The sequence below is a fragment of the Centruroides vittatus genome, unplaced genomic scaffold (assembly GCF_030686945.1).
Source record: "Centruroides vittatus isolate TY-2023 unplaced genomic scaffold, ASM3068694v2 scaffold_386, whole genome shotgun sequence".
Taxonomy (NCBI): domain Eukaryota; kingdom Metazoa; phylum Arthropoda; class Arachnida; order Scorpiones; family Buthidae; genus Centruroides; species Centruroides vittatus.
Window position 1 is genome coordinate 809,584 of NW_027122706.1, and position 27,639 is coordinate 837,222.

At 27.8% G+C, this 27,639-nt stretch overlaps 3 protein-coding genes across 4 annotated transcripts in view; all 3 read right to left on the bottom strand.

The window, feature by feature from the left end:
• Positions 1-27,639, bottom strand: part of LOC136988866 (uncharacterized) — a 539,116-nt gene that overhangs the window by 255,712 nt on the left and 255,765 nt on the right. The window lies entirely within an intron of this gene.
• LOC136988776 (repetitive organellar protein-like) lies at positions 23,722-25,073 on the bottom strand. The gene is made up of 2 exons (XM_067286739.1): positions 24,744-25,073; positions 23,722-24,657 (listed from the first exon to the last, which is right to left on the bottom strand). Exons 1-2 carry the CDS (start codon positions 25,071-25,073, stop codon positions 23,722-23,724), a joined length of 1,266 nt encoding a protein of 421 aa, XP_067142840.1.
• Positions 24,936-26,375, bottom strand: LOC136988753 (uncharacterized). Of its 2 annotated transcripts, XM_067286717.1 has the most exons (3): positions 26,314-26,368; positions 25,852-26,226; positions 24,936-25,339 (listed from the first exon to the last, which is right to left on the bottom strand). In XM_067286717.1, exons 2-3 carry the CDS (start codon positions 26,178-26,180, stop codon positions 25,129-25,131), a joined length of 540 nt encoding a protein of 179 aa, XP_067142818.1. In that variant the 5' UTR covers positions 26,181-26,226; positions 26,314-26,368; the 3' UTR covers positions 24,936-25,128. The 2 variants fall into 2 exon arrangements, with proteins under 2 accessions (XP_067142818.1, XP_067142817.1); XM_067286716.1 differs by having other exon boundaries at positions 25,852-26,375.

Consider the following 27,639-nt stretch of genomic DNA (forward strand, 5'->3'; position numbering starts at 1 on the left):
GGACCTTGAAACGTCGAGAAATAAAAAAAAGGTGGGGTTTCGATATGTATGGATGCGTGAATGGGGGCACGATTTTTGTTTACCCTCTTTGAAGCTTAATAATTCCTTCGTTCTTTATCGAAAATTTATGCAAGTTTGCAGGAAGGTTTTTGTATGAGGAGGATTGATGCTATTAAATTTTGGTGGTTAAAGGTCGAGAAGGTGGGAGATAAAGAGGTCGTATGTCGTATTTCGAGCAGGGTCGGAATTAATGACGACTTTATTCGTTATTAGCATAAAATATCGTAACAGATGGTGTTACATATGCAGTTTTAAATGTTACCCAGAAAGTTAGGTAACTCGTTGCTGGATTTTTTTATCAGCAAATAAATTTAAGTAATTTATACCCAAATAATGATACGCTTCATACATTTGGAATGTCAAACCCTTAAGAATACTGCATAACATCTATATATTAGAGAATTGAGAAATGCACGTCGAATCACTGATGAACAAATGTTAGACTGTTTGTATTTGGCCACTTTATTCTTTAGATAATATTTTAAAATAACACAATTTGTGTTATTTTGAAATATTTTGGAGAGTTTCCTAATGGGTGAGAAAAAATAGTATAAAAATTTATAGTTAGGTCTATCTATACACTATTAGTATGGGATGCCCTCAGGATTTTTGTAAATTCTTTATGAGTCAGGAAGAAAAGGAGTTAATAAGAATCATATACATTTAGTTTATAGAAATGTTAAAACAAGTGTTGGGATAGGTTAAAGTACTACAGAAAAGAGATTTAGGGTGGATTTTCGAGTTCGTGAAGGTTTAACTTTAAGCCCATATCTTGTTTTATTAATATTAGGTAAATTATTGAGGGATGCAGTGAGAAAAGAGCTTTGGTATATGTTTGATAATGTGTTTATTAGCAACAATGAGATAGAGAATAATTAAAGTTAAGCGAGAAAACTTTAGGATTAAGCATTAGATTAGAGAGAAGAAATTAAAAGTAAGGAAAGAGAAAGAATTAAACTTCAGGATAAATTTTAAAAATGGAAATTTCAATTATATTTCAATTTTCATGTTTATGGGCAGATTAATGAGTTAAAAATTGATAAATAGAATAAATGAAAGATGGCACGAATACAAATAGTATTATTAGATATTGACAGTGATAGCGATGATGTGAAATCTAAAAGACATGTTACTTGGTACTTTAGTTTTACATATGTTTAAACAAGGAAGGATGTCAGTAGGCTATCAATAAACCTTCAATCTTATTCTACTTTTGATGGTGCAGAATATCTTATCAACTCAAAACATAAAGATGTCATAAGAAGTATAATTTCATATCTCAAAAATACAAAAGTGTATGACATCCCCAAACACTATTTATAACGGTACTGAATTAAGTATAATTGTGTACTTTATGTAGTATTATAATTAATACATTATCTGAAAAAATTAAGTTTGCCCTTGTACTGTACGTAGTTTGGCCTGCCAATCGAAAAGTTTGAGCATCACTGGTTTAAATAAGAACATTTGACGTTTTCGTGTACTTAATATGTAAAACTATAAATACTCTATACACGTGAAAGTGTATACAAATAAATATTTCATTTGAAAAATTAATTATTATTACCGGTAAAATTATCAAATTACCGGTTTAGTTACCAATGCATTTTTTAACTGATTAATAGGGAGTTGCATTACCGGTAAACGGGTTATCCTGTTTAATTTATTTAATTTATTATATTATTTTCATAATTGATCTGCCTATTAATTTCATAGCGGTCCACTATGTTTTAATTTTAAAGATGTTAGTGTAAATTGATTAAAGACAATTATAATTATATAACTATCATTGTTAACAAAATTAAAATTCTTTCACAGTATCTATGACATAGTTCAACACATTCACCAGCTTTAACCATTAGAATGCATGCTATGCAATCATCTTTTTGTATAACTGTTTAATTTGAATTGTAAACACATAAGGAAAACCTTTCAGGTTTTAAAAAGAGTGTCATTAATATGGCAAAGCAACACATGAGCAATTTGCCAAAGGCGATGTCTTCTGGAGGACTTTTGCCTTTATTTAGGTATAGATACGTGAAGGAAACCCGGAAAACTTCACGCTGCCAGCCCGTTCGTGAGGCGCAAACCCCGATTAACTAGCAGTGTTCAGTGGTTTTATTCACTAGGCAAAATTAGTGAATTATATCCGGAAGGACCGCCATCAAAAATCCCTAGGGTTCTTCGACCGCTCGGATTCTATCCCGGATCCTCCAGAGCAGGAGGCTGAAGCCTTAACCTCCTCGGCTCTCCGCGTACATAGACTAATGAACGTTGGTTATTCTATAAAAGACTATAAATATGTTTATTATCGAATTAAATGTAATTGAGACTTTTCCCATAGCCCCGCTAAAGGCTATACATGAAATCAATCAATTTACTGTTTCCATTATTTATTTACTACTTTACGTATAATTTTATATATTTTTTCATTTGTTTCATAAACTACTTTATTTTCATAGAAATAAAAGCTACATGGATTATATTAGATAAATAAAATCACGTTTTATAAAGTATGCATTTAATTCGGAATTATTATATATAACTTTTACATTACTATAAAGATTAGTTAATAAATAATTAATTATTCAAAAATGAAATTTATTTCAGTACTCAGCCGAGTTGAAATATAATAAAAAAATAAGTTGCTATGCTACCACAAATTGTACATAACAAGCTTCGACTTAAAATGAATGCTCTTCCCCCGGTTAAATGAGGAGGATCTAGAATATTTTCAAAATAAACTAACCATAAGTGGCGTGATATTTTGTATCTAATCACTTCTCTAAAAACTGCCGTGATATCTTGAGATTCTAAATTTATAGAAGAGGCATTCATGATTAAATCTATCAAACAGAATAAGCGAAAAGCTGCATATATCGCATATAAGCATGGAACACTTCCCCATCCATTGGTCATTAAAACCTTTAACGCATAACATCCATCTATTGTAATTTGTATCATGAGTTCTACAATCCAATAAAATACGATAGAAGAATAAATGTTTTCTACTTCTCTAACCACCCGTCTTAAACTATGATAATTTTCAATTAATTCACGAAGGTTATTATTATTTAATTGATTAGAAATCAAAAAACTTTTTAATGATTTACGATAATCGTGAAATTTACCATAAATAACTATGCATAAAGAAGAATAGAAATGAATGAAAATAAATCGAATAAATTCCTGAAAAGTAATGCGAAAAATTGTTATAATGATGTCCAAAATTTTCAAAGCAAACAAATTGTGAATTAGTCCAAAGGCATAACTTTTCAGATAAGTTGACGAACTGTCTGTAAGGATCATCCAAGAGCGAATGGATAAAGAAATGAAAGAGTAAATTAAAACTAATGCAGTTCTGAAAAAAATAGATTTAAAATATATTTCCGATGTTTGAAATTTTGGTAAATCGTTTATTATATTTTGAATTTTATTCTTATTCTTGTTGAAATGATGCAAACTAGACAAATGTATAACCGATACAAATATCCAAACTATTGAAGTCACTTTGTATAATGGTTTGCTATGGATCATTTGAACGTATATATTTTTACAAATGAGATAAATTGATGTCATGTATATTAAAACGAAAATTGCCCGGCTTCTTACGCTTCGTTTCGTTTGTGGTTGCAGAAACAATCCAAGAATATTCATCACTATCAATACAGAAGATAGTGATTTCCACTCGGGTTTTTCCATTACAGACACTTTAGTTGTTTCGCCTTTATTTTCGGAGGTGGCTCTTACAAAAATCACATCGGTCCTACTGTTAATGTTTATCGAAATTGGACTTCTTTTCTCCATATTCGATCCTGTAATAATTAAATATGAAATGTAAAATACTATCTCAATTAAAGTATTATCATTAACATAATTTTTGTAGATAGAGAATAAGAAGAGAATTGTTTGAAAATGAATTATATTATAAAAAACTGCATAGTTAAATAGAAAAAATTTACATAAATATAACTTATATGTAAACTATAATATTATTTTATGACAGGTTATTGGTTTCTTTATCACTAATTAGGTGTTGTTTTTTAAAATAAATCTCACTATTATATTCTTTCATAAAAATATTAGTTTATAAATCTAATTAAATATCATATAGATCATCAAAAGGATTCTTTACTTTATAAATTAATTTATATAAAGACGACGTTTATATAAAGTTGTAAACAATATAGAAATGATTACAAATATATGTAATATTTACTTACTTTACAAAGACATATTCTTGCGAACGTAAGTAAATATACCGGAATGCTAACATTTTCTGTATAGTTTATACATATAACAGATAAAACTCTGCAAATCGTCGTAATATTAAATGTATACTTACCTTTATCAATTGCTAGTAGTGATCTTTCGATCACTTTCCATCGAATTGATAGCATAACCATGAGAAGTTATATAAAAATTATAAACTATATCGATTTTTTATGAATAGAAGATTCAAGGTATTGTGTACTCGAACATTCCTATTCTTAGACTGAAGTTCTTTCAATTCAGAATATGTATAAGTACATCCTTTCAATTAAATGATAGCTGTCATTTCTTTACAGACAAGTTTTCAACACCTGCTAAAGAAATATATTTCAGAGAAAATATGAAAATAATAAGTTTATCGATTTGAAATATATTAAATTTTATAATAAATAATTCAATTTTTATTTGAACTGAAAATAATTGTTACAATCGCCTTCATTTTTGTCTGTAGAAAATAAGTAATTCGTTATTTTAATATATAGTGAAATTTCTGAATAACGGCCACTAGTAATAACATTAAAAAAATCCAGCAACAAGTTGCTTAACTTTCCCGGAAACATTTGGTGGAGTCATCTTGATGATATTTTATTTAAAAACTTTTATATTTTTAATTATAATAGAATGACAAAAAGCTTAAATTTGAGGATGGAGATGGGTTTTATAAAAATTGTAAATGCTAATAACGAGTAAAATCGTCATTAAATCCGACATACTAACCCCTTTATCTCCCCATCCCTTCGACTTTTAACCACCAAAATTTAATAGCATCAATCCCCCACTACACAAACCTCCATGTAAAATTTCACAAATTTTCGACACGAGTTATTAAGCTTCAAAAAGAGTGGACAAAATTGTGCCCTCAAACACACTAACATCCATATATACAGAAAACCTCTCCGAAGTTTTTGTATTTCTCTACGTTTCAAGGTTCCCTAAATCCCAAAATTTAAAAATCTTGGGGGGTATTTTTTGATCGATTTCCATATTTTTCCTCTTTTAGCCTATATATATAACAGAGCCGAGAAAGTAAAATTAATGTGCCAATAATGTGCGAATAAAATGATTTTTTTCTGGTGTTTAAATAATAATTGTTGTAATGTATGAAAAATGGGTTTTCTCACCTGATCCCTTTTGAAAACTGTCATACTTACTGCTTACAACTCTTACTACTCACAAAGCAGAAGGAGTTTTAAAATAGTTTTTCATTGTTGGATTTGCATACAAATGCTTGTTTAGCATCAAAATGAATTATTTAAGTTTATATATTTTAGTTATAATACTGCAATTCGTTTAAGTTAAAAACAGTTTAATATTGATATAATGAGATCTGAGGCAATACATGTGTACCCCTGATCTACAGGGTAATCATAATTAAAGAGTAAGTGTTCAAAGCTCTCTGTAAAAATAATTTATTGGTTAAATCTAATAAAATTTGATGTACAGTACGTACAGTACATACTGTCATGAATATGAAGTTCAATTTTCGAAAAACTTACCTCAAAGTTCAGTCGTTGGACCGAAATGTGGCGCTGTACTGTACATAACGTACGTATTCTAATTAATTTAAGAAGTTTTTACTCGACATTTGCTAGAAAACGTATGCAATATGCACATTAAGGAGGCAACAGCGCCAAATTCTGCTCTAGCGACTGAACGATAAAGTAAATTCTCCCGAAAATCGAAACTGCACATCTAGAACAAGATGTAAACCAAATTTGATTAAGTTCTTTTTACAGAGAGCTCGGAACATCTACTTTTTAATTATGATCACTCTGTAAATAAATAATTTTACAAAAGTCAAATTTGAAAATTACATGTGTAAACATGTGTGTACGCTGATAGAAAATACAAATTGGTAATATTTCAATGTAAGAGTATTCTTCCAATATACGTAACTTATTCGATATATGTAACACTGTAAAAATTAATTTAATAATAAAGGCAATTGTAATATAAAAGTTTATTTATTCGACAATTTTATATAAGATACATAAATTTAAATTTAAAATAATAAATGGCTAAATGAAGTATAAAAACATTTAAATATTTCCTTCTAGGATTTTATGTGAGATATACTGTGTATCATTTCAAATACTTTAGTTTAGCATCAGAATATATATAGGGCCTATATATATTCTAAATTCTATATTCTATTCTAAATTCTAAATTCTATATTTACAATTACAAATGTATATGGGTATATAGTATATATATATATATACACCTATATACATTTGTAATTGTAAATATTGATGAGTGATGAGTGTTCAGTTAATCTGAGAAATTATGGCTAAATAAGTGATGATAATTCCGCTTCCTGTTAAAATAATGGAACGATTTATTTCAAATATTTCCCAAGCTGTAAATTTCGGTGGTTCATTTATAATTTTTCCATAAAGGAAGATGAGTTTCCCTTTATCATCTAAAGATTCTAACTCCTTATTCATCATGATCTCCATCAGTTGCGATGCAACAGACTTGGCTTCTGTCGACATATTAGAACAGCATACGATCATATCAATAGATAAGAATATCATAAAAAATACAATAATTACATAATACGTAGTATTACAAAGTTCACAATTTAAAACGACATTAAAATATTTTAGCATGAGATTAAAAACAAAAGTAATATGCACCGTTATATTAACAAACCAAAACAGTAAAATGATTGAGTAAATATTGGCTAATTTTTTAATTTTATCGTTTATATTAAGATAATTATAAATAATGCACTTTATTTGTGAACTGTTAATAATGTTATTTCTTAAAATTCCATTCAAATATTCTCTGTATGATTTTATTTCTGTTGTAAAAATCATACACACAGAAGAAAAATATACATAAAACAAACTGCTCATAATCTTACATAAGAAAGACATTAACCACTGAACATGAGCAATTATCATAGTTGAAAGTTTAGACTCTATAGTAAAACAGCAATAACGAATACGAAGCTCTTTTCTTGTTACCCAGTTAATAATTAACAACAATGCGTAAGATGCTACGATTAATGTTCTGAAAATGATTTTCTTCTTACAGCTGTACTTGAAAAATCGATATTCGTTAGGAGAATATAAAGATTTCATTATATTACATATTTCATTTCTATTTTTACGATAATGATAAAAAGATAACAAACAAGAAGTTTCGGAAACGATATAAATAGTGAATGTCAGCAAATATATGAATTGTTTTTGCTCAAATAAGCAATGAATTAATGATAATATATAGGCGAATATAGGTAAATGAATAATCGTAAACATGATAATTTCCCAAATATTCCATTTATTATAAGCAATACCAAAAAGATTCATCGTTTTAACAAGTATTGACATCTCTTTCTCAAACAAATCAATTGACTTATCCAAGTTTCGAACGTTTTCTTCTTCCTTCATTATGGGAATTATTACGTTCTTCCGTTTCATTTATACAAGTTTCTTTTTTTGTAGATTAATTAACCTATAATTTAAAATATTATATATATAATTATTAAATATAATAGTTAAAGATAAATATTTTTATCCGAAATGAATCAAAAACAGGTTTTTTGTAATAGCTGGTAACTTTATAGTCATGTAAAGATTCATTGTTATGCTTCTAATTCAATTTCCAATATTTTGTATTAAAACTATTAATTCTATATTTTAAAATGTGAATAATTTGAATTTGATGTCTAATATCTAAATATTAAATAAAAATAGAGAGAATCAAATACATTAAATTCGGTTATGACTTGAAAATTTTCTTCTTTGAACCAACGAAAATTACTATATTAAAAGTCGAATTAAACTTAAGATTTTATAAATTTATTCATAATGAATGGAAATGAATATTTTAAAACAATTAGAACGCTAAGAATATTTACCTGGTGTGATACAAGAGCTTTTCCACGAAGAGTCTTTCTTGGGTGTGTTGACTCAGTACCAGTTACCACCATGCGAGACATGCGTTATTCTAGAATGTTTGATAGATTGTTTGCTTATTTTTAAAATAAATTACGTCAAATAATCAATACGTAAATGCAATACAAATATAATTTTGTTGAACAGTACCTTTCGTTGGTACCTTTTATGCCCAAAACTTAAGACAATAAAAATAATAATATTCAAATTCATTTTACATTGTTTACTATTCAAAAATTAAAAATATGATCGATGATTGTGGCTTCTTTCGCGTATTTATTTCAATATAATTTCTATTACTTCTTGTTATATTCTAATTTACCTTGCAACATTGTATGTCATTTTCATATCTCGAATGTTATACTTACATACGAATTTATCATTTTTAATTTTAGTAGTTTCAATATCGACAGTTTGAGCGGTTAAGACGTAGTCTACCTCTCTGGAGGATCCACGATCAAATCCTGGAAATCCTTTTAGTGATACTGTATGTTACAGGCGTTCTGGTTGAGACACAAGGAGGAACCTTGACAATGCATTCGAAAGCTCCATAAACTGTATACAATTTTGTAATCATTCTGTGAACAGATCCTCGAGAAATTGCTTGATAACAGGAAATTTATGACCCCAGAAAAATTTGAGAAAATCGGATATTAAACTCGTTTACTCTAAATCGGGTGTTTTTTTTTTTACCTCTTTTAATTCAATTAACAAGGATTTAGTGTTTAAAAGTGTTTAAAAATTAATGTTTTATTATCAGTATATGCTGTTGGGGCATATTTGCAGTACATATACATATATAGCTTGCTCTTAAACATAGTAAATCAGTGATATAGCTCTAGTTAACAGTTGTAACAAGAGCAGATTTTTTAAATCGCTATTGTAACTTAATGTAATGTCCACTATCTCAGCACATAAATCACATCACTTTAGAAATAACAATTAAGACTAAATATATTTTAATATATTACAATTTAAATGAATAAAAACATAAAAATTTCTACAGGATACTTAAATTCTATACTCTGTTTTAATACTTTACAATTCTATGTATTGAAAATATGAAAGATATATCTTCACCATAAAAATATTGTTGTGTACTGATTACTAATCTGATACTCTTATTAATATTACCTGTCCATAATCTGCAGATTTGTTGTAAAAAGTTCTGGATAAATTATAATTTATTAAATACACTGAAAAACTTTCAACTTGGTTGTGAATTTTAAAAGCACCCTATTACTATATATGAGCTAATCGAAGTTAGACCATTCTTTAGTATTTAAAACTTCTTAAAAGACCCATATTCCGACTAGACTTGTAGCTCGCAGGTGTTTTCATTTCTAAAATTTATAGTCAATGCTTTTAAATTGAAAAAACAAACAAATAATTCTTTTAAATCAGTCAAATATTAAATTGAATTAAATCAAATTACGTATTTTATTTAGGGTCGTAATGCTAATTAGGGGGAGGAAATCTATTGAAATAAATAACCAAATAAATCGTTAAAAACGTTAACAATTTGACTTGTTAACACACTATTCTATTATATGTATTCATATAAATAAATAATTCTGCAGTTATTCATTCATTTTATGTAGAATTTTTTCATTTAAAAACGCTTTTTAAAGGCTACCGCCCTGCATCGTCCTTCTTCTGTGGAGCCGTCTTTTATTTTTTATGAATTTTTAATTGCTTAAAACACTTCTAATTTTTCTGCAATTATTCATAATCCAAATTAATTAAAATAAATATTTAAATCAAACTATCATCATATTTAAAACACCGAGTGCCATCTGGAGCTTAAAATCTATATTATTGCTTTTATAATAATTCATTTTTTTCTTTTTTTTATAAGAAAATATGTATACAGTAAATATATATATTTATAAAGAATCTTATGAAAGTTAAAGCTGATTGTAACCTTTTTGGTGATGGGTGTGATCTTCTTCAGATGGCGTTTAAAAATAATGCTTTTTCTATGGGACAATTCAATTTTATTTTTTTCTCAAAATCAAAAGCAGATACAACCAAACAGCTTTTTGCCTTAGAATCATATTTAATTATTCTATTGACGTACGGTTTAGAATTTTGAAAGTCAAATTTTTTTAATTTTCTACGAATTTTTAAAGTCGTAGAAAATTTGTAGAAAATTAACGAATTCGATTTACAAAATTCTAAACCGTACGTCAATAGAATAATTAAATATGATTCTAAGGCAAAAAGCTGTTTGGTTGTATCTGCTTTTGATTTTGAGAAAAAAATAAAATTGAATTGTCCCATAGAAAAAGCATTATTTTTAAAAGCCATCTACAGGAGATCGCCTTGTATAAGAAAATGAATGTGGTTATTTGTCATTTTGTAATTAGAAAATCTAAAATGTCAAAAATTTAGAAAGATAAAAGTACTTTATTCGGATGAAACACGATGATATTGTCAGATGATTTATTTGTAAACGTGAAGCTACTTTTCGATATTTTTTGCCAAAGAAACAAAATCCGATCTAATTTACTTTTGATTATATATTTTACAATAATGTATATTTATATTTTTAATATATTTTTAGGTTTAAAATATATATTTATATTTTAATACGTATTTTTTTTATATTTTAGTTTTATTAAGAAAATTGTGTATAAAATATGACAGAATTTTTGTCGTAACTCGTAGAATCTAAACGAAGATATCCGTATTAATTTTAATAAAATAATAATTATCTATTAATTGTATGTTAGAAATAAAACAGGTTTGTTTATGCGTAATTTGAATGTCTAAAAAATTAGTCCTAAAACTTTTATCCTAACTTTCTACAGTATTCTAGACCAAATAAACTATCGTTTTTTTACTATGGTACACCTGTTTTCTTCTCTAATATTAAGTTAAATTTCAAGAACTATACTACTGTACTATAATTCTAGATATTGAATGATCACTAGATTATAATTAAACGATATCCAATTTAACACCATAAGTACAGTACTTGCTGCGTTAAGAGCCCACCGGTGCCCAAGTAAATAAAATCAGTGAACATGGTCGCGGGTTCGCGCCTCACAAAAAGACTAGTCACTTGGGGTTTTCTTGATTTTTTCACATGTCTAACCCTTATAGCGGTCAGTTTCCTATAAAAATCATCCGGGAGCAGCCCTTGGCAGATCGCCCGAGTGATGCATTGCCTTATCCCATAATCTAAGCCTCTCTGCGTTAATGATCAAATGAGAATGCTAAATTATTCAATATACTGAGCATTCTACTAACTTTAATCTTTTCTATGTGTGTTTGTTCATATAATAGCATGCATGCATATTTAAAAGAAGTTCAAATGATATTATACATTTTATTAATTTTTAAATGAAAGCCCTAAGCATTCTATACTGTACTTTGTAATTGTGCTGTCACCAGAGGAATTTGTAACATGATTTGCATATTGAAACAGACAAACCTTCAAAATAAAGATCGACTCTGCCGTAACTCTCCCCAAATTACATTATCCAATCTATATATATGTCAATATGCCAGATATGTCAATAGAATTACGTGACTAAAACTCCTCAAGTTATATCATAGAAAAGTAAGAATAATAATTGTTATATCGTGTTGTTAAATAATAAATTTCCACTTTATTTTATATACAGTTAAATTAAGACATTAAAACACAATTATAAAAGGCATTTTTTAAAATATTTTACACAATTTTATTTAGGCAGAAATGTTTACAAATAATAATTATAATTAATTTTATTAGTCCAATTCAACAATTATAGCCAAATAAGTTACAATAATACCGCTACCCGTCAGTATAATAGAACGATTTAAAGTCAGTGCATTCCAAGCCGTAAATTCGGCTGGTTCGAATAAACATTTAATATAAAAAATAACAAGTTTATCTCTATCGTTTGGTCTTTCTAATTCTTTATACATCAAAATTTCAGTTATATGAGGAGAAATTAATTTAACTTCTTTTGTTACGTCGGAGGCGCAGATAATTATATCTAACGAAGCATACGCCATAAAAATAGTTATAATTATGTAATAAGTGAAAGTAAATATGTCAGACTTTCCTCTAAAAATGCTGTCAGTCGATAAAAGTCTATTAAGCACAAAAAGCAAATGCAACATCAAATCGATCAACCAACAAAATAAAATAGTCGAGTAAATATTCGTTATGCTTATGATGATATCGTTTAAATTTTTATAAGTTTTCAATATTTCTCGCACTTTCCATTCTTCGATTATTCTATTTTTACAAACATAATTTAAATACGCGATGTAGGATTTTACATCTGACGTTAACAATACGCACAAAGAGGAGAAATAGACGTAAAAGAGGGCTTCGGGAATTTTCATAGAAATTAATGATACCAACCATTGAATATGAGCAATAACTATTGTAACTGTGTCAGATATCATTGATTTATCCATACAGATATAACGGATGTCGTGTTTTTGTCTGGAAATCCAATTAATAATTAAAATGACGGCATAAAATACGACTAAGATAACTCTAAAAATAATTTTTGAACGACAACTGAATCGCAATGATCTATAAATTTTAAACGAGTAAATAAATTCTGTTATCTTAATTATTTTCCTTCTATTTTTACGATAATGATAGAAGGACGTCAGTGTAGTTACTTCGGATATAATATAAATAGCAAAGGAAAGCAATTTAATAAAAACATCTCCTTTATATATACAATATCCAAAAGAAAGTAAAGAAACAAATAACTTCAAGTGACAGATTGCAAACATAATAATTTCCCAGATATTACTTACAGGCCAAGCTAAACCGAAGACATTCATTACTTTCAAGAGAATAGAGAGATCTTTTCCAAACAAATATTCCTTTTTTATTCCAACCTTCGTCTTTTCTTCTTCATTTAAGACGGACTCGATCCAAGTATTTCTTTTCTTTTCAATCTTTGACATTCGTTGCATTTTTAACTGTAATAAAATTAAAAATAATGAGCTGATTTAATATATATTAATAGATTTGAAGGAAATAGATTATTCTACTGACTTACGTACTGAAAAGTCTTGTGGAAATTTAATAAATATCAAGACGATCGCTGTTTTTATAGATTAATATGATGAGTACCCGAGAAACGTCTAATGCGTTTTATTGGGCGTTAACAATATCAACAAAGAAATTCTTGGTAAAATCGACATCACGAAATATTTCGTTCTTACACGTAATTTTTATTGAAAATTATATAATAATCTAAATTAATGGTAAACAAATTTAGTTAATGTATTTTAAGAAAGCAAGACTTTTTGAATAATTCAAGTTTCTACCTATAATATAAAGATTTCTTGTGTTTCTTTCTATAGTAGAAGAATTTCTTGTGTTTTTAAGGAGACATACGCAGTGATTTTTACCAACAAATAATCTTTATATATTGTATCATCACATCTTAATTTCTATAAAGTACCTTGTATTTAGTATAAATCTGAAAACTTATCTCTATATTTTATATGTTAAAATTCGCTATTTAAGAGATAAATATAATAAAATAAATTCTCGATATAGTGGTCACCCGATATAATGAACAATTCTGTTCTTTCTTATTATTTTTTATGTAAGTAGTGAACTTGATACAGTGAAGGATTTAGTTCAGTTCTTTGAGAGTTCACTATATCGAGAATCCATTGTGTCTAAATTATTTTCTAAATTTAATTTTTATGATTATTTTGTGACGTGTAATATTAATTTAGCTTATAATATGTATTAATAAAAAGCATTACACTTCTTCTTAACAGGTGCTCACCAGTGGCTGAGTGGATAAAACCACTGAATACTGGTCGCATCTCATCAGCGAGCTGGCCACATGGAGTTTTCCGGGTTTTCTTCACGTGTCTAATACCCAAATAGAGGACAGTTTTCCATAGAAAATCCTCCGGGATGGCATCTCCCTTTGGCAGATCGCGCATGTGTTGCGTTGCCTTATCTCATCGATCCAATCACTTTTAGCAAGATTCTTTTCCTACCTTTATCAACGAAGGTGCTTTAAACCTTTTATATTGAAGATTATAACAAGCGTATCAAATCTATTGATTAACGAAATAAAACATAACTGATTTTTAAATGAAACTTTTATCATAAATGTTTAAGATTAAGTTTCTATTTACTGCTTGAGATAGTGTTTTCTACTGATTATTCTAAATAAAATGCGTAATAAATACAATTAAATTCATGTGTTCTGCTTACACAAAGATCTGTGCTTAAGAAACTGTCTATTCTATAGAAATATTAATTAATAAATGAAAGTAATAACTAACTCATATTTTTATAATTAATTAAATTTCATTGTCCTGTACTTTTTCATGTCGATACAATAAAACGTCATTATTAAATTAAAGTAAATAATTATAATTAATTATAGAATATTTATAATAATTAACAAATTTTCCATTATTAAATTAATTATATCAGATACATTATCATTAAATTAATCAATTTGTTCTATTTTCTGACTGGAAATTTTTCTTTAAAGTCAGCAAAGCAGTGCAATCAATATCATTGATTTTATGAATATTATAAGGAAACGGATATATTTTTCTTCCGTCAAACTCAGAAAATAATAAGACTTTACAAATAAATTCTAATTATATAGGTCTAGTTATAATTTATTAACGTTTATAGACGTTAATAAATTATAACTAGACCTATATAAAATACAAATAAATAATAAGTCTGCATAATTAATTATAGAGAATGTCTAAACTCGTTAATAACATTGCAATGTATTAATCAATAAATGGCCAATTTAATAATGATTAAGAATATTTTTACGCGAATTTTTATCATAAAAAGTTAATTTAAAAATTAAACAGTAAAAAAGTTCGTTGTAATAACTTTTTACGACATTATTCAGTAAATTTAACGATTATTGCTTCGAAGTATTGAAATATTTTTTATAAGCTTAATATAAATTTAATAGATTAAATGGTAAAATAGTGATAATAATCGAATAAAAATGAGTCAGGAAAATCTAAAAGATTTTCATTAAAATAATATTACAAATTTCCAATCCAATTTTTCCAAAAATGTAAGGTTCTCTTGCATTTCTTGACTCTTTAGTACAGCACAGTAGCTGAAGGGCAGCATCTTAAGAGGTATCTAGCCTAAACTTTAACCGCTTCTAACGCTGAAACAATGCGTTTGAAGGTCTGTGTTTATAGAAAATTTTAATTCCCTGGGCCTTTGTAACAGGCAGTAAAATATTGCCAGTATATCGGTAAACACGTTTGAAGAATGGAAAACAATTGAATTGCTCATTCATTTATTACTATATTAATTTTATAATTTAAATAGTAATAAATGAATGAGCAATTCAATTGTTTTCCATTATATTAATTTTAATTGCAATATATTATATATTGCTAATGGTTATATTGTTTAATATCCAAATATGTTATAATTTTAAAAGGTAATTTACTATATAGTCTATGTAAATTTCGAATTTCTAATAATTTGTCTTACATAAAAAACATATTATTATTTAATTGATTCTATGTATTATTATAGTATCATCAAAAGGTCCTGTTTAAATTTAAAATAAAACTGGCATCAAGCATTAATACTCATGATATGCAGTTTTATATCATTTTTAATAGCCGAAGCAATAATCTATACTTGTAACAGTTTTTTCCCTTATTCTACTTATAATGAATAAATTGCATGTTAGTTAGACTTAGCAGTAAAAATAATTTTTCAGGGAAGTTGTATACAGATAAGTTCAAGAAATCGTGACTCTATTCACTTTCTTATCGATGAATTATACATTTTTTAAAGTTAAATTTATTATATAATGTGTCTATACTTTATAAATAAAATGATCAAAAATTATTGAAAATGTTCATTTGTTTAGGATTATTTTGAATTGTTTTATGTGTCGTGATAAAATATCGTCCTATCTACGTGGGAATCATGTTCACATCTGACAGGGCTGCAATTTGAAAACATTGTAGACCTATAAATTCCCACTGTCGCCCGTCTGTCTGTCTTTCCTTAATCTCAAAAACGGAGTTAGATAGATGAAAGACGAGGTAGATTTGGAAACCTCGGGGACAGAAAGACCGGATTAACTATACATGAATTACCGACACAAATCAGAAGTCACGTTATTTCAATTCAAAAAATTTTTCTTTGAAAGATGTTAGATGACCGACAAGACTCTATTGTTAAAAGAAAAGTATGATGTACAGGGGCAAGCCACTACTAATTTGAGGTGGAAAGCGAGCACGAGCATATATTTTAAATTAAATAAATGATTAAAAATTGCAGCCCGGCATTGTGACGATGTCAACAAATAATTGCTCGTTTACATTTAGTTTGGATAAGGAAATTTTCTTGTTCTTAATCTATACTGTTTGTGACCATTACAGATATACATTTTAGAATGAATGAATATGAAGTAACTGAGGTACATAAGCTACATTTATATTCATTCATTTAATTCAGTAAGTCCGTGTGCAATTTAAAGCATTTATAAGTTTATTAGTATTTGTGATGTAAAATGTATTGGAAATAAGAAAATCTGTGTTTTATTGTATTTTATTAAGTTTCCACATGTCCACCATCATCTGTAATACAAAGGGTAATACGATTTTGTAGTTTTCTAAAAACATTTGCCAATTGATTTACAGTAATGCCTGAAATCACATTACTTATTTTCTAACAAACGCGGTTTGGTTGCATACACTATTGTTTTCACATGTTCCCATAAAAAAAATCTAATGAAGTCAATTCTGGCAAACGTGGAGGCCAGGAAAATGGTCTACCTAATCCAATCCATTACTAAATAATTTTACTAAAAACTAGATACGTTAAGCTTTTTAATAATTTTTACAGATTTTTTCTATCCCAAATATTAATAAAGTTATAAATTTTTTAAATTGCACACGGACTTTATGGACACCCTTTATAATCAAACGTAACCATGTTAATAAATTGTTATATTATTTTAAAGTTTATTAAATTATCAGTAGGATGATATGATAGCAACGTAATACATCGTTATTCATTTTATGATAGTATCAATTAACAATGTATTAATAGTTGCTTTGAAACATAAAGTCAATATTTCAGTTATCATTAATGAATAAAGCTAAAATTTTTCAATTCAAAAGTATCACACCATTTTTAATCATATCCTTGACTTACTTGATGTAATTTGTTCTTGTACTGATAATAATTTTTTGTAATTATTATAAAATTAAAAAACAAAATTATAGCAAAAATTATTAATTTTATATTCCAGGAAAAATAAAATTTTTATCTTCTGGAATAAAAAATAAAATACAAAGAACTTGACTGCACGAAACTGTGTTTATATTCTTAAAATATACAATCTTTATTCTGTATAATTTCTTCTAATTACAGTACTTAAAAGCATGGGTGGATTTAGAGGATGCACAGGGCGCAGCTGCATCCTCTAAATCCACCCATACTTCTAAGTACTTAGGCTTTACTTGGGAGTTTTTCCCAAGTAAAGCCTCAGATAGTAAAAAAACTTCGTAAGGCATATTGTTTCCTTTCTACCCCCTCTGAAGGTTTCTGTATCCGCTATTAGAACTAGCGCAGCATCATTACTGTACTACTTCAAAGTACTAACTTATAAGTAAATTATGTTTTTACTTTTTCTTAACTGAAAAACTATAAAATATATAATTATTTCTCATTTGATACAAATATGCTTTGTGACACAAATTGAAAGAGTATTGGAAACGCCCAATGCTCCACAAGAAATTGAATGCTAACAATTTAAATAAATCAAAAGAACAAGAACATAAAAGTTACGTTATTATTAAATTCTTATATTTTGATTTTGTTCCTAGAAAAATGCCTCAAAAACTATTTGGTAAAAGAAAATAAATGACTGGTTATAATTCTGTTTCCTATTCGTATTGATCTACTCGTACAATATAATTTTTAGACGTATAATTCGTATCATTACAAAAATTCTTTTACGTTTTAAATACATGTATCCCTCTTATAACACAGTAGTTACATTCCGAAAAAATGCCGTGTTATGCGAATCCGTGCTATACAAAACAAAGGACTAATGCAAAACATGGGGTTCCAGAAGTTAGCAAAAGTATACCATTCTTTTTCGTCAGTAAGAGAAACATGTTTATTAAAGCAATCGATTAATTAACAATCACAATTAAAAATACTATATTACGCGTTAATATTAATTTTAGTTAAACGAAGGCGTTTTCTTTTCACAAAGTATCGTCATCATCTCACTTTTTTGTTGATCGTAATCAGAAGTATCAGCAACATTTGCATATTTTTTATTTTTATCGAATAACGAATTTTATCCTTAATTAAAAATTCTAAAATGTTGTGCGGAGGATTTCCAAAACCGTGTTAGAGCAAAACCGGAAGTCGTGTTGTACGGAGAATATCCCCAATATTCAAACCGTGTTGTACGAGGAACACCTGTATTTATAAGTCACTAAAAACAAAATTATATTATTCAATAAAACTTATACTTGTGTTTTTCGGAAGCCACATTCAACAAGAAATATTCTTTCCTACAGGGATATGCATTTTAGGCATTTTTTGCTTCTCTTCAGTCCAATTTCATAAGAAGCTTCTATTTGATAGTTATAATAAAGAGAGATAAAAATCGCCCGAAATGTTTTAAATACAGGTGATTATAATTAAAGTACTCCTATTCAATACTGTTTATAGAGCTATTTAATAGTCCTAATAAAATTAAATTTGGTGTGGTGACATTTCAGAACATGAGAGAGACATTTTCGTAAAACAAAAAGTTAATATCCAAACTCGCCAGTGTGGCCCTTTTGGCGCTACAAGCAACGAAAGAATTTCATTTGTGAGAACACTTAAAAACTGTGATTTATTGAGGGTATTTTGCAAATTTGACGGATTTGAAAAACAGTATTACATTATATGTGAGAAAAACGGAGAATCAGTTACGATCGACCGCTGAATAGAGTTTTATCTTCAGAACAAGAATCACATTAATCATTAAGGTCTCTATATAATCTGAGCATCTTATACAAATAAAATGTTTGTTGCTTACATCGCCGTAAGTGCCATAATAATCATGAGAAACCAGTAAACTTATTTGAGGTATCAAGTGTCATCAATTGAAAATATGACTTTCATAAGGCTAAACAACCATCACAGCAGCGTGATTGCTGGATTACCTATCATTTTTTCAGGGAAAAATTTCATTCTCAATGAGAATTATTAACTCATTGAACGCTTTTTCATCTTGCTTGTACTTTTTAACAAACCCATTATATAGCTATTGTTTAAAAACATCTTATCATTCTATAATACACTTCTTGTCTAGTCTTGGTGTGTACTTGTGAGCACTATGTTGGCCTCTTTATTCCTAGACTTATTACACCGTCACTGGTCACAAGATCAGCCTTTGAAAATCAATTTATTTTCCCGAAAAAGTATGCATTTCGGACCTAAAATGATTCACTCTACTGTACATTTTTGTAATTGGTAATTTGTACTTGTACAAAATGCACAGTACCGTGAATCATTTTATTATTTTATTGTTTTAACAGTGTCTTTTATTACGTATATTGTTTGTTTTGATTATACTGCTCTAAATACCGAATCAGCACGTTTAATCAAACAGCTTGAATCTGTAATCAATGATTTACCGACTATGGAGCAATTTATGATTATCGTGCATTTCGAAGAAGTATATGATTGTATTACTCTAAACAACGTACTAATACGTTTAATTATGTACTGTACCTAATGATTGGAATTGTTACCGGTATTTTACCAAACGTTAAAATTTTATTGTGCGTTTTCCAAATTGATATAAATACAGTATTCTTCTTCATTTAAACTTACATAAGCTGTACAACTAACAATGTATGAGGAGAAAGTCTAGTTTTAGTTACTGAAACAGTCTTACGTGCTAAAAGCAGTAGAAATACTGAAATCCCAATTTAATTCACGTACGTGCTTGGCTCACGACTTACATAAACTTGCTGAGAAATACAAGCCAACACACATATTTCTTCAGCTGTGGACAAACTAATAGCATCAGTGTAAAAAGTTCTTTTGAATGATCCTTAATGAATAAAATCTTTCAAACTGGGTAGAATATTTGGTTAATGTTACTTTATTCTATAGCAATATTTCGAGAATGTTAAAAGATACTACTATATATTTATTAAACAATGGGTTTTTAATAATTGTATATTCTGTCTTAATTTTATTGTGACTTTTAATTTTTTTTCATTTAACATAAATGATAGCTTGAATTCAAGGGTACTCGCTATATTCTGGTTGCACACAAAGTGCTTTCTGTTGGTAACATCTCAAATAATTTGGCATACACGACAGTCATTTTTCTTGTATTCCAAAAGCTTATAGAAATTGGAAACATTTGGAGTAGAAGTAATAGAAGGATGTGACCAAAATGCAAAAATTAACTGGAGAAATGTACTGAAGAATGCACACAAAGGCAACAAAAGTTCTTCAAGAGAATCCTAAACTTTCGTTTCAAGACTTTGGAAATTCTTTTCAGTGAATTTGTTGATCATAAAATTGTTCTACAACCTTTGAAAATAGCTGTCTGAGGTCGTGTTTTCTGACATCATGTGATGTAGAAAACTATTCCTTTGCGAACATGAATTTGAAACAAGATTGAATTTGAATAGAAAGTTTGCTTTCAACATTAGACACATCTTTTAATTTCAGGTAGTATGCTTATTATTTTCCAGTAAAAGATTTTTGCAATACCTTACTACTTTCTCGATGTGACAGCAATTAAAAACATAAAATATTTGCACGTGATGTATTGTGTAGACCACCGCATCACGTGATAATAAAAATAGTGTATTTTGAAAATAGTCACGCATTACATTGAGGAAATTCCAATTATAAACACTCTGACTCACGAAAACTTTCCGGAACACAACACAATAACTATATTTAATCGTATTAACTTTATTTTATTGTATAACAAATATAACAACTACTGTATTTATTTATATTTTAATTATATATTTAAATATTTATTGTAGAAAATAACTTTAAGTTTATCTATTTTCAATGTTTTAATGATATTTTATTTGAATTTTTCTGTTTGATGGGATGATATAAAGCAACATATAGACATTCTGATAAGAGGGATTCCTCCCGGGAGGGCTTTTTATAGAAAACTGACCCCCTCTTTTGGTGTTAGACACGTGAAGAAAACCCAGAAAACTCCACGTGTTCAGCCTGTTGGTCAGGTGCGAACCCGCGACCAACATTTCTTTCATTCACTCGACCACTGATGGGCTTAATTAAATTGAATTTTAAATTCTTAGAAGAGAGTTCACTACTTGATACTATAAACTTTTTATGAATGTTTAATTGCTTATCAATAGGAAAAAAATATGCAGAATTAATTATTTATATATGACATATTTTAGAAAGTTTATCTTATTAACATTAAAATTACTTTAAATCGTTATTGTAATAAAGGAAAGGTTTCATATTAATATTTAAAATTGAAGATAAAAAAATAAGATAGAGTTTAATTTATATTATTTATTTATAACATCAAAGAGAAGTTCTTTTTCCTATTATGATATTTAAATTACTTTTCAGGTGATGTTTCTATGATGCAGATCATAAATAGATATTAAAGAATCAATGTTCTTTCATTTTTATATACGGGAACATTAAAAAATGGCCGTTGTTTGGAGGTGGCCGTTGTTAAAAGGTGGCCACAATTAGAAATTCGATTATATTTTAAAAGACATTGGAAAACTTTTCTAACTTATTCTTAGATTTATTAGAATTAAAATATGAATTTACGCGCATTTAAGATTAATTTAAGGTTCTATAAACAAATAAAGGGTCATCGACCTTTGTTTGCGTGTTATATTTGGTTGGCCTTTTAAAGTTACTTTTGATTTTTTGTTTTTATTTAATCAATAACCATTAGCGTCCGTTAAATTGTTTTTGCGTGTTGTAAATTCGTTCAGTCACCACTTCCGAAAGCATCGAATGTTCGCACTTGACTCGTGTTTGGATCGATTTAGAAATTTCTAATTGTACTTATAAAAAATACGGCTATAGAATTACTTTTAAATACCGCAAGAATAATAATTATTGGTAATGCATTCTGAAACTGCAGCTTTTAGTTAGCGTAAATAATAAAAATCGTTGCACGAATGAAGTACAAGTAGCCTACATGAATACAGCGCTTACTTCCGCATTTTTATACTTTAGATACAAAAAAAACAAAAGTATAAACGCGAATTTCTGACATTTGATGATAATTTTTATGACTTTTATACTTTTATTTATTATTATATATTATATTATATTATACATATGACTTTATTAAATTTTTATATACTTCTATAAATTTGTATGGAGTTTTTTTTACTTATATTTTAAATTTATATGACTATTTGCATAAATAATGGATATAAATGAAAACTGATGAGTAATTTTATGAAATAATATAAAGAAAATAATAAATTTTACGTATAACATTAAAAAATTCTTTTTATTCATAATTAAATAAATAATTGAATAGATTTTGCATTTAATTGAAAGGAACGAGTACTAAAAACTAAACTGGAATTGTTCGTGTTGATGAATAAATAATTAATTGAGTACATCATACAGTCAAACCCCCTCTATACGTTCTCAGTTGTACGTTTTTAAGTTATACGTTAAATGTTTAAAATACTTTCATTTATACAGTCATATTTTTCGGTAGTCTATAGGACTTTTTCCACTTAGACCTAAACGGTATTAACTTTGAAATAAAAAATTTAGTGTATTTAAAAAGAAATAAATAAAATAGTGAATTACATGTTCACTCCCTACTTATCAGTGGGAATCGCCAACAGATGCAAACAGCAAAGTAAATAATACGTAATATGTGACTTCATTTCCGATAAGGTTTCCAGTTTAGCAAATCGCTCAGCCAATCCAATACGTTGTAAACTTTCCCCAGCCACGCTTTATAATGTGAGCCAATAAAAATCGCTTTCCAGTTTCTCGTTCTTTTTCACTATTCGCTGTCAACGTCAGCTAACTTTTGAATGACTCTACGTGATTGGAGTTTCGGCACAGTGACACAACTGATATAATGTACTGTACCAGTATTCAACAAGTCCATCAAAAGAAAAATAATAATACTAATAATAATAAGAAACTTATTCAATTTTTTAAAATCTACATGGCTTAATTTTACTGGTTTATTTTTCCTTTTATATGCAGTACTATACTAAATTGGAAATTTTTTGCTAAGAATTACAAGTATAAATTCAGTTGTGTAATGTTTAATGTTTTTGAAGTGGCCTATACACTGCTTATGATGATTAACGTTCTTTAATAGTAACTACTATAGCTTTGAATTTTGTTAATATTCTTTACTGATGGCATAAAAAGGAATAATTTACATATAATTTAACTAGTTTCTAATAAAACTCTATTATTAACTTTTTCATAGTGCAACGCGTACATTTATGCAACACGCCACGGAACAGGTATTAAAGTACCCAGCAATATACAGGTAATAATTACGAAAGAGAAACAAAATGTTAAACGGCATAAATATTCTCGATTCTGATTTAAACGTTGAAATAAATTTTCTATTCTTCTACGAGTATTAACGCATCCGTTTTCAAATTGACGAATCAATATCGGAGGTTCGGAATTTTTTATTTCTTCAGCGTTATCGTTGCTTAAATTTTGGCCCTGCTGCTGACAAGTAGAATCTGCTGTCTCCTGTATTATGATGGAAGTGCCACTCGAAGGGTTTCCTTCTTCGGATATCCACAATGTTGTTTCATTAAGTAAGGGCTTCGAGCTTTTATCGTTTTCTCTATTATTTTCTATTTCTTTATTTGAAGTATTTCTTTCAGCAACTTCGTTGGAAATATCTGTTGTCATTTTTCGATGAAACCAAAGAGATAAATCCGTAGAATTTGAAGCAATTTCGTCCCTGTTTTCTGAATTAGCTTGATTTATATTTTTCTTAAAGTTTTCTTCTAGGTTTGTTCCAACTTCATTTTCGTCGGTTAACCGTGATACTTCTTCAAACCTGGGAGATGATTTCTCTTGAATCTTATGTTCGTTACTTATTCTGTTTGAAAATTTAGGCATTTTAAAATAATTTTCGTTGTTCAATAAATTATTTTGGGATTTTACTTCGCCCTTGTATTTTAATTTCAAAGAATTTAATTTGTTTATATCAATAGTATTATTATCTCGTAACGAATTGCTTGACTCTTGACCCGATGTTTCAAAAAACGAGTATTCTTTATCCGGTAAAGGTATAATAAATTTAGCCTTTTTATTTAATTTCATGAAATTTTTGTTCACATTTTGTTGCCTATTTTTAGATCTTACACTTCGCTCTTCCAAAGATGCTTGAAGGTCATCTCGGTGGATTTGCAGCTATAAATACATAAGATTTTTTACAGATATGATGATATTTTAATATAAAAAGTAAATTTATTGTCAAAACCACTGGAAAAACTTACTTGTCTACTTCTTTTCAATTTCTGACGTTCAGAATTTAATGCGTTATGCAAATTTCTGTTTTCGTCTTTCAAAGTTTTAATTTCATTTAAAAGATTATAATTTTCCACCACTGCCGACTCTTTTTTGTCGTTAATTACTTCAATTTTCTTATCTATTTGTTGCTGTAGAACTCGGATTTTGAAGTGCATCTCTCGACGAAGGTTCAAATACTGTTTCTGAATCTCTGAAGTATTCTTTTCTTTTAACTCGGATATTTGTTGAGTTAGAATTCTTTGTTGTTCGTTAACTTCTTGTTGATAATTTTTAAATTCTTCATACATACGCTCCATCTATATTGAAATTTCATGCAATGTTAATTGTATTCATTATAATTATTCTTTTATTTCAAGAAGAAACATAACTTGCCTTTCGAGATAATTGTGTATTAGCATTTTCTATTTCAGCTTGCTTTCGCAAAATGTTAATTAATTTTAATCTAAGTGTCTTGATACTTAAATTCGTATTTTTATCTCTTATTCTAGAATATTGTGCAGAAGGTCTGTATCTACGTTGTACAGGATAAAATTCTCTACTTCGGCGATGTGCAGATCTATCTCTGTAAAATTTTTTAATACAAAAAATTGAGAACTATATATTAAAGGACAGTCTCAACACTTTATCAGCATACATGCTTAATATTGATAATTTAATCAATTTAGATCTAGTCTAGACTATCTTCAGATCCTTTCCCATTAAGTTGTAATACAATATGAATCGGGTATATGTAAATAATCCAATAAATCTCATAAATTGTAAATATGAGGGATTACATATTTTAAAATTAATATCGAAAGACCTTAAATCCAGTAAAAATAGAACGTTTTAGACATGTAAAACGTTCGTTTTGTTAATAAACGTTCTATTTTTACTGTGTGTAAGGTTGTTTGATATTAATTTTAATTAATACATCTAGTTTTTGGAGTTTTTTTCTTTTTTTTATTATATATTCTGTTCTAACAATATAAAATCTGAATATTAAACCTTATGTGCTAGGAAAGTGTTGATTTTCTATAGTTTTATCCAGTTAATCAATTATTAAGATAGGAAAAAGAAAAAAAGAAGTCACACCTTTCAATTTCACAAAAATTACTGAAAGTGAAAATTCTGTCAGCATTATTTTGAACGTTATTACCCGAAGTAAGGAAGGGTGGCCAAACAATTCGACCTTCGGCAGTGTTTACAACAGGCTGTTTAGAAGTTGATGCAACACAGAAGGGATTCATTGTATTTTCCGACTTTTGTAAAGAGGATATCGAATCTATACTACGTGTCTCTAATACTTTAGTAGTAGCAGAGTTTTCCACTTCCGTTTTAGAGTCAATATTTTTATTTTCTTCATTAGATTTTTCAATCAATTTCTCCGAGTTCTGTGCTGCATCAAACTCTTCGTCTTCCATTTCTAACTCTTCTATTACTGTTAGATTATCTTCTTCGCTATCAGAACTAGAAAAATTTAAATTTTCGTAAGGAATTTTAGACATTTTATACGTAAAAATGTAATTATAAATAAAAAAATATAAGTTATTCCACAGGAATTATTCGTTTTCTTCGAATACTTTTTAACGTTTCGACCAAACTGGATAAAATTCGAATTCTCGCACGAGAAAAAGAACAAAAATTAACAAAAATTCGATTAAACTAATATTTTTAAAATATTTTGATGACTTTTTAAGTAATTAATAACAATATAAATTTACTTAATTAATTATGGCTTTTGTTTAAAAATTGTATGCGTTTCAAAATGGCCGCCGTTTAGAGGTGACCGTCGTTGGCAGGTTCGACATTTATGTATAAATTATTGCAATTTTTATTCTACAAGCAGATATAAAATCCTTGTTACTTATTCTTCTGTCTGACATATAAGAGTAATACTGCGTTATTATATATCTATGTGCATCTATGTGAATTTATATACGTTCATGTGCATTATTTATCTAAAAGCAAGAGATTTAAATATATAAATGTATATATAAAACTCCTGTTTTTAGATAAATAATGCACATGGATTAAAAAGCAGATGCAGCGGAATTATTAATGATTTTTTTTTCTTGTTTTTCTGGTTATTATAATCATATTTTATCTCTCCGAACTGAATTTAATATACATTTTCATTAAAATTATAGGTTATTGTAGTTTCTGGACGAAAATAAACTGTAATCAATAAAAATTTATTTTAAAAAAATTCTAAATTTAGAGTTTTAATGTTATATACTACATTTTAAGTAATAGTTTATTTATAAATTTGTTGCACGTAACGTAATAAATAATATTAAAATATAGTAAATGAAGCTTATTTTTTCTGATAAAAAAAATGGTCGAATATTAATAGAAATTTACGTAAAATTGATTGCAAGTACAAATGATTTTTAATATATTAAAATGCCTATTTATATCAATATCATACATCTAAACTTATGAAGTTAAGAAGCGGAGAATTTACCAATTCACTTATCTAAATTTCCCAGAGGTGTTCTTATGTGTTTCAAATTCCAAGAGAACTGATATAAAGCATTGTAAAACGCGTACGGAATTTATAATTTCACTTCGTTTAAACGTTTTCTAACATTAAATATTAGTAATTTTACTGTAATTTGTCATAGTATTTTGCCTTTGAAGCCACGCCGAAATTATTCTTGTAATAAATGATTATTCATAAAGTAGAAATGTAGGACTATAATTATTTAATGTCCCCATTTACTAAATTTATTCCTTAAATTAAATATATATATATATATTATATGTGTGTGTATTTATTATTTCTGTCGCAAGGAGACTAGGAAAAGTATTAATTACCATTAAGTTTAATAGTAAAAAAGTAAAAATCATGATAGATAAACAATCAAGTATGAAATAGTC